Below are 9536 nucleotides of genomic sequence, written 5' to 3'. Positions count from 1 at the left end.
AGTGTGGTCCTAAGTCTAGAACACAGAGGAATACAATTGTTTTTCTCAGCGTCTATGTCACAGAGAAACATGGACCACAAAACAAAAACCACCATCTCTCAGTTGATGAACATTTTCTGATTCCTACCTATAAAATAGTACAATGTGGACAATATTAGCCCAAAAGCTGTTTGAACATAAAGTGACAATGTTTACAATACATCTTCACAGGCAGAAACTGAGAATTTAAACAAAAAAGACAGTATAATAAATGAAAAAAGTCACAGACTTTAAATATAACACCTCAAAAGGGTCAAATGGAAATCTGTGATAATGTTAAGAAGGTTAATTCACAAAAGTACAAGTCTTCAGTTTATATGTTTATATGAAAATGGTTTAATAATAGCGAAACTTAAAAATGAATAAAACTAACAAAGTATATTGGGCTAAAATCTACATACTTTCCCAAATCATTGCAAATATCATCAATGCAAAGCTTTTAACCCCTCTATCATATATGCTGTCTGAACCCTACTCATTATTCATATATGAAACATGATACAGTCAAAAGCAGTAGGCATAATAATATACACCATTAGGTCAGATGTAAAAGCATTTTCTTCCTTAAACTTACCTGATGAAGGTATCTGATCAAAAGGCCCAAGTAAGTAATTTTAACAACTGGTTAAGTTTTAGTAGGAGTTTAGAATAAAAAGTACCAAGAGATATATTTTTGTATATTAAGTTAAAACAGAAATATCTTTTACATTTTATTAAATTAGCAAATATATAATCAATCCCCTAGAGTAAACTTGAATTAGCAAAAAATAAAGATGACAAGAAACAGGAAAGGAGAAAAAAAATGCATCTCTAACCAGAATACCATAACAAAAGTTTTGTGGAAGCTGCATTTTATTTGAAAATCCACCCATTTTTGCTAACATACATTTTAATATTGTAAACAAAAATAGAATCTGCAGAGACAATGCAACAAGTATGCTTAAACTCATGTACAGAATTGCTTTCCTACAATGAACTGTCCTTCTTAAAGCCCCTTCCGACCCAAATGTTAAGATGTATTTACAACAAAGCACCGATCAACAGTGCAGTTTAATTCTTCATTAACTAAACTCTTGGCTAGACATTAACTTTAAAGATACTATTTCCCCTTATTTAAAAGGTACATGATCATAACATGGCACAAGCCAAATAAAAGGTTCAAGGATTTTGTCCCCCTTCCCTCCCCCCGTAACACCTCCTAGAGTTTTACTGAAAAGAAGGAAAGTCTTGAAGTGAAAGCAATTCCTCACATTCATTTTGGAAAGGCCCTAATGTCAAATGGAAAATAATGACATGCCAAGCACAAAGCAGTAAAGTTCCTTCCCAATGCACTAATGCTGAATTTAAAATGTAGTGCTTTTCCTAGTCAGTGAACTGTTCCCTTACAAAATCCTAGGCACAGAATTGACTATAAGGATTAATGCATTTATAATGCTTCCCTAATTTCCATAGAGACTGAGAATTCTTAAGAGATTCAGACCCATGGACTTGCTGTAAAATATTTAGTGCTCTGTATGTCAGCTGAAAGCAGTCTGAATCAGATTCATTCTTGTGGCTAAAAATCAAACATACTGTGTACATCCATACTCATTTTCATAAGGAGGTTTGATACAATATTAATGTTACATAAATTGATAATCATAAATAAATACAAATACATAAGGAATGTCTACTGCAAACTGAATATATAATTCTTTTAAAAAGAAAAGTTAGTTTTAGTTACTGTTTCTGGATCTGTGAGAACTGGAGAAAAGAAAGATACTGTATAATTAAGAATTATAATTTTTATCCCCCCCAAAAGAGTCCTGGTGAATTATAGTAAAGGACACAACTCTTCTCTTCAGGCAGCTTTTCCAAATTTCACACTTTGCAAATAAGGTCTTCTCTTGGTAGTTTACTGATTATGGGTATTAATAGAAGTTGAAAGAACTGAAGGGTTAGTCACCAAAAAGACAGATCTTAAGTCTTAAATCATGGCAATTCTTGGCTTTATAAACTGTACTGATACATTCTCCTATAGACTAGTCCCAATTTCCTTCATGGGCCTTCACAAGGTTACTGTAGCATTCTAATGGAAGAGAGTTTAAGAGACAGCAGTTTGGATTTTGCTGGAAGTAAGAATTTGCTGCTTGAGCACTTGTTGTTTTAGAGTAATTCCATCCGATTCCATCTAGTTACATAAACTGTATCTGGGGGGAAAAAATGAGGAGAGTTTACGTTAATTCAATGCACTACAGGATGTCTTCTCATCATTAAAAACCGGTCCAGAACACTAGCCCAGAAGTGTTCACAGCATGCTTATCATATAAACCCTGATTATAAAACAAAATCAGTATTATCTGCTCATCATGTACCAGGACTTAATGTTTGAATATCATAAAGCTTTCTACACACCTTTCCATTTACTAAGAACTGAGCAGTAGGGCATGGAGAAGGAAAGAAAGAAGACAAAGGAGACCGTTTCCTATGACAAGTTCAGAAATAACTTTCCTAAAGCACAGGTATTCCACAGAAAAGTTCATTTGGTAAAGCACAATTTGAAAGAGTATTTCCAAATTGATATAATAATATTAGGAATAAAAAGGGAACAGTAATACTATGCTTGTTAAAATAATTTCCGTCCAAGTATACAGTGTGAAAGATCTATAAAGGAACACTTTTTAGCGGGGTGTTCACTCAAAGATATTACACTCTTGATTTCCCTTATACTGTCCATGAAAAGAAATTACTGAAGTAAATATGTTAATAAACTTGTCAAATCCGCTGAATGCAAACTCTCAAAGGTCTAGAAGATACCTCTAAATTGAGGGAAAGTCTATCAACAAGAATAAACTACAGTATACAGATCATATGCAGGATCCTTCCACTGAAAAGGGAATATTCACCATCCTTTAAAAAAAAGAAAAAAAATGTTTTTTCTTTAAAAAATTACCATTTTTAAAAGGAAAAAACATACATAAAAATATAATCCATTAAAGAAATTCCTGAAGTGAATTCTTCCCAACTAACCCTGGCCACTGTTCTAAACTAAAAGCAATGATATTCCTCATCAAGCTCTTACCCAATGTATAAAAATTGGACTGTTCACATTTTCTTTCAAGAGTGACTAAAACACCCAGTTTTCAAATGTGGTAATTTGATCTCATCGGCTATAAGCAGTGGATGCTTATGTAGAAACATGAAAGATGGTCCCTTGATTTCACACCTTTTAAATGTGTTAACATTGCTGCTTCAGCCTGAAGTTTTTCTTGACTTATTTTTATCATCTAAAATAAAAATCACAAAAAACAAACAAACAAAAAAACCCCCACAAAACCCAAACAGAGGAGGAAGAGAGGGGAATCTCAAGTCCCGTATAGTAACAGAGGAGAAGAATGGATTGGGCTTAATGTATGATGATTTTAAGTATGTAGGACCCCACTGCCCCCAACACGCAGTAATACCTAAAAGTGATTTATAAGAAATCCTCCAAAGAAAGCTCTGCAAAAGGGTCCTTTCCTGAAGCTCTGTGAGGACTGTGACTGGAGGGGCTGGATGCTGCCGACAGCTGGGGGAAAGAAGACAGAGAGAGGGAAAGAAAAAGATCTCAGAATGACAGAACATGAAAGCAGGAAATGTAATGAAAGAAGAAGTGGTTTGGTTTTGTTATCTTTAATATATATAAAGGCAGCCTTTGTAAAAAATGGAATTATTAAAAAAAAACTTCAGTCACATGTCAAGTTAAAGAATCAAATGGCATGTGCTTTTCAGAAAACAAATTCTTGCTTCTGAAATTCCAAAGTAATAAAGTCTTTTCCCAAAAAGGTTGACATAAGTTGACCTATGGAAAAAACTTTATTGTGTGTGCTAGGAGTGGTGGGTGGGTGGGGTGAGGAGGGGAGGAAACGAGGGCACAGTTTTCGTTTTGTTTTGTAACTGAGGAAAGATGGCTTCCTGTGCACAAGCTATCTGTTAAAGGCTGTGTAAACTCTGACCTTGGTCTGGATCCATCATCCCTAACAATTTGTTTCTTTTCTTCTAAGAGGTGGAATGCCTGTCTGTAGAGCTTACTTACACTTTTTTTACATATGGGGTTGCCTCCTGTTTATCTGGACCTAATATAGTTGACTAGTATACTCTTGGATATAAAGGAGTCTTAGGGGTTACTTAAGATTAAACTAATATGTCATACACAGAGAAACTTTACGATTTTTGATTCTGCGACCCCTTTGAATGTATTTGTCTGAGTCTTAGAATGTCTTCCTAGACTTTAGTTTCAATATACTATACAGCAGATGGAGTGCTGACCTCAGTAACACATCTTTCATATTTCCTCAAGACAGCTTCTGAAGTACCTAGATGTTCATTTTCATACACACACACACACTCTCTCTATCTCTATCTCCTTCACCAGACTGACTTATGGATATTTCAAACCAAACACAAGCCATTTGTGTTTGGAATACACTTTTAATTTAGTCTCTCCCCAGGCATAAGACTGTAGAGTCAGGTAAATAAGTAAAGAGCTAGTATAAAATGAGGTGTCCTTTCACCAGGGATGTTCAATCTAGTATTGAAATAGAGTTGATCAAATGGAAACAGTTTCAATTTATATTTTAATATACAAAGTGTATAAGGGATTTCAAGTCCTCAACCTGTCTTTATTAATTCAAAGTGATCTTTCCTCTGGTTTAAAGAAAAGCAAATAGAGAAATAACACTCAATGATTTCGCACAAATAATACCTTTTCAAGATAGCAATTCATTGTTGTGTACACTTAGCTTCATTTACAAGTTTAGAAATCATCTTTAGTTACAGTAATGGTTGAGTCTTTTTTCTAATCCATTTCCTGTTTCAGGAATAAAGGTTCAAAGACAACAGAGGAGATGGTGGGAAGGAGGACAGATACAGGCAGCAACAGATATATGTCTAGGTTTCATATATCTTCTTTCAGATTATGGTGCAACATTAATTAGAAAGACAGTCTTGGCGAGCTCTGGTGGCCTAGTGGCAGGAAACTGCACTGCAATCCCAGAAGTGCACGGTTCAAATCTACCAGATGCTCTGCTGAAGAAGGAGGAACAGTTGCCTCCTGTACCAGTCAGATCCAATTTGACGGTACACGCATAAAAAAAAACACAAACAAAAAAAAACCACAAAAATAAAATTCCCAGAAAGACAGTCTTTCTTCCACCTCCAGTGCAACTGCAGATGGCCATTTTAAAGGTAAATGAGGTCACTGAATTGACGGAGTTGAACAACAGACATTTATCTTAAAGACTGCATTTCTCTCCAAAACAAAAATTTTGTCTTTCACTTGAAGTTAAATAAGAAGAATCTTTGCTTATTGCAGAGAGATCACATGCAAAATCTCATTTTCTCTTGGGAAGTATCTTCTTAAATCACACGTTTTCATGAAGGCAGCAACTACAATATCTGACAAGTCTAGAGTAAAATGGCCCTAAAATGTGGCAAAGAGAAATTTCTCAACATAATGCTAGATAGTAGTCCCAGAGGCATGAACATTGGCAAAGAGAATCAATTTCTCTTTGAGACAAAACCTGTTGGCTTCCAGCAAGTATTTCTTCCAGTCTTTTAAATTAATATATATACACTACACATATACATTTAAGTCTATAAATATGACACAAAATTAAAATATGATAAATAGCTACTTTCAATAAGGTTTAATATGCCTGCAATAACTTCCACATCTTTTCTATTTCAAGCAGATGGAGTTGGCCAACTGGTCTGGCTCAGGGCACTCTAAGGACTAGGTCATTTCAATAGCAACTATAATCATGTGGTTTCAACCTTTTTTCAGCACCGGAACTAAAGCACAGGACAAGTGAGAAAGTAGTTAAAGAAATAAATAGGAAAGAGAAGGAAAAGGAAATATGCTGCAATAATCCAACTATTGCTTAATAAAAGTAAAAGAGCAAAGGACCAAGAAAGAGCAATGAAGTATTGAGAGGAGAGAAAAAACAGGGTTTTTAAGGCCCAGGGAAGTCATCAGAATCTACAAGGGCTCCTTTACTTAACATTCTTGCAAGTAGTTTAAAGAACACAGAGTGTTGTTAACACAGAAAAGGCAAGACTGAAACAATGGAGAATAAACAAACAGCACAACATAAACAACAACAAAAAAATACTACCATCATTAATTGGGGGGAAAAACACTATTTGATAAGCCAGTATAGAACAATCATGATTGATCACTAGGTCAAAACTGACTACAAATATACCACTGATAGAAATCTGTTAACAAAATAAATAAGTCTTAATTTCTTTCTCTGTACCAGGATTCTCAGAGAGCTAAAAGAAAACAGTATCAGTTTTTTTCCAAATTAAACTGATCTATAACACAAATGGAGTTGGCAGGTGAGGTGGCAAATGGATAAATGCTCAACTACTAATCAAAAGGCTGGCAGGTGGAAGGCACCCAGATGCCCCTGGAAAGGCAGGCTTGGTGATGTGCTTCTGGGAGGCCAGAGCCCTGGAAATTCTACAGAGTTCAGCTCCAACATGACCAATAGAAATCTTTGCCTTTATCACATGGGGGCAAAAGAAGGGAGGATAAAAGGTAAACACTAGTAGAGCAAAGGAATTGGGGGGGGGGGAGAATCTATTTTGAACATCCAAAACCAAACTGGCACACAAACTTTATACTCCTATTGAACATTTCAGAAGGAAAATTTCAGATTAGTGTAGGATTAGTCCCAGTTAGTGATGCCAGTATAATTCAAAGCTTAAAAGAGAATAAAAGATTGGATATTTAAGACCAACTTCCAACATACTGGCTTTTCCTAAAATTCTTGGAGAAACATCAACGTTTGCCACATCTTTACATTTTAATTTTTCAGTCCCTCAAAAGGCTAGGCAGAGATGTACGTACACACTTCCCTTTTATAGGGGAATCTGCTTTGAGGAGTAAATAAAAATACATAGAGTCCCTAACAAAGCCTGGCACATATTAGGTCAATCTTCCTCATTATTTACTATCTCAGGTTCACCTATCCTTGTATGACGTTCTCTGGTGACCTAGTAGATAAGGAGTTGCACTGCCAATGCAAAGGCGAATAGTCTGAATCCACCAGCAGCTCTCTGGAGATGGCAGTGGTGGTGATGTGTGTGTGTTTATGAGAGAGAAGGTGGGCAATCTCTTCCTGTATGATTTGCAACCTACGAAAAGTTGATGGAAGGTCAGCTATGAGTCAGTTCTGACTTGACAGTAGTGAGTATATAAGGTTTTGCTCAAATGCTATCAAATGTACACTGCATTTACACTGTGCTCTCGAGATCTGTGCAAGCATTCTTTTCTGTTGTTGTTGTTAAGAATACACACAGCAGAACACACACTAATGCGCACACTAATTTTTGCATGTACAATTCAGTGAGCTTTTAGGGATAACTACTCTGTTGCCATCAACCATTTATAACTCCTTATATCTCATGTTTAGGTTCCATGGATGCAGGAAATTTTTTACCCATTTCCTATTAATCACTAGCAATGATTAATATTTTGTAAGCAAGCTAAAGCTTATTAAATAAAAATGTACTTTTGGTGTTAAGTCTACAAAGCAGGATTTAAGAAAGCATTATAACTCCTCTCAATTTTTAAATTTTACCTTTTTAAATAATTTGAATTTTAAATGTATTTTTATACTCCTATTATTGTAGGAGTATAGTAATAGAGTTTATAAATATAAATACACTGATGGTATAGGTTTACAACTCTTGATATTGTTGTGCAAGCAAAATTCATTTAATAATAGGATTCTATAGAGACATTGGCGGCAAAATTGAGTCACAAAATAGTTGGTTTTGGATAGTATTGAATAGAGTCGGACCACGAATTGTATGTTTGAATCCAACTGCATAGGGATATAAACATACAATTTTGTATTGCTATTTTTTATATAAAGATAATATTATTTACCAGCTATCTGTTAAATATAGAAGCCTTCTTTGTTTTAAGCACAGAGTCCCACCTTGAGGTTGACTGTGCTATTTCTTTGGTTTGTGCTCAATGTAACACTACTTAAGTATCTGTCCACCATTATGATAAAAGATTTATGTTAGCAATATTGTGGCTCCTCAAAACAGTACCCCGTCTTATCTTAGGGCACATCTCACAAATGGCCTAGGAAAATTTCTCTTTGATAATATGTTATATATAAACTTCTCATTTAAATCTAGAGACTAAAAGTCTACACTTGAAAACATTAACAGAAAAGCACTGATTCACAATTTTAAGTGACTGCATTAGAAATACGTCAACTTAAACTGACAAATAAAAGATAAGCACACCAAATTGGGAAAAAGAAGTAAGATTTCATAAATTCATGAGAGGAAATGCAGCAACTTCTCTGGGCCAAAATCATACAAAATCTTGTTTGCCTTATCAAAAGTGCTTTTCCAAAGAAAAGTTCTTAAGAACTTCCAACTAATGGATGGGAATCATAAAAACTGGCTTAGTCTATCTGAACAAAATGACCAATGCTGATTTACATGATATTTCCATTTCAGATGCCTCAAAAATCAGTAAAAGTGAAAACTAAGGATTATGGCAACCTGTATTCTAAGAAGACCAAAGTGGGGGACAGCAGTGTGTGTGTGTGTTGTGTGCATCTATGGCAAGCTACTTACTCTTTTCAATTAAAACTGGGAGAATTCCAATATTAAAAAAATTTTCCATAGATGTTCTAATTAATTTGAACCTAAGAAACTACGACTTATTAATAATCCAAATACTTTATAATACACAGAAAAACAAGCTATTATATTAAGTGTAGTATCACCATTTTGCATATAACAGAAACTAAGGTTCATCAAAGTTATTAAGTCAATAAGGTTTATCAAAGTAAACAACTTCTTCCAAAACAAACTGAGAAGAGGAGACCTAAGTGCAGAAACACTAACAAGACCGGCTTTTTACTATCTCTAAAAATCCCAACTCGGCTAGAATTTACAGGCATGTTTTATTTGAAAAAGTCATAGTGAAAGTAGAAAAGTAAATTCTCTAAAAATGAACATCTTTAGTAAACATTATACAGTTAACACATAGTGTTTTTGTTTTTTCCTTACGCATACATGCACTTTTATACTTGGTCAACAGTGTCGATCATCACAAAGATTTTGTTTAACTGTATAGCCACCAAAGATTTTTAAAAGCTCTTCCTGGTTCAGGGTAAGAAGTTAGACTTAAACATTTTACAGAGGGCGACGCAGCGCGAGGACGAGGCCGCCAAACGGGGGAACGCCGCGAGAGGGACCCGGAAGAGACCCGGGAAGAACAGCCAGCCACCTACCGCGGAACTCCAGAGGAGCGAAGATTGTGAGACCCCAGAGGAACGAAGACTACCGGACACTGTGGGACACCCCTGCAACCCACACCTGTGTGACCCTTAACACACAGGGTGCTGCTGCATAAACCCCCAGCAGCGCCCAAGCCCCGTCCCCACCTCTTGGTGATAGTGTCCAACCCCTGCGCTCCTTGCCCACTAGTCGCTTGCTTT

The 9536-nt window shown here is 35.6% G+C and overlaps 1 protein-coding gene across 1 annotated transcript in view; it reads right to left on the bottom strand.

Annotated features, from left to right (window-relative positions):
- Window positions 1–1786: 1786 nt before the first annotated feature.
- PICALM (phosphatidylinositol binding clathrin assembly protein) overlaps window positions 1787–9536 on the bottom strand; it is a 138933-nt gene continuing 131183 nt past the window's right edge. Inside the window, exon 20 of the mRNA XM_006895264.1 lies at window positions 1787–2228. Within this exon, the coding sequence (XP_006895326.1) occupies window positions 2214–2228 (15 nt within the window). The 3' untranslated portion in view covers window positions 1787–2213. The remainder of the gene's footprint in view (window positions 2229–9536) is intronic.

The sequence above is a fragment of the Elephantulus edwardii genome, unplaced genomic scaffold, assembly GCF_000299155.1.
Source record: "Elephantulus edwardii isolate Elephantulus edwardi_28Jun2011 unplaced genomic scaffold, EleEdw1.0 scaffold00163, whole genome shotgun sequence".
Taxonomy (NCBI): domain Eukaryota; kingdom Metazoa; phylum Chordata; class Mammalia; order Macroscelidea; family Macroscelididae; genus Elephantulus; species Elephantulus edwardii.
Note: the sequence above shows the minus strand (reverse complement) of the source record. Positions and strands in the feature narration are given on the sequence as shown.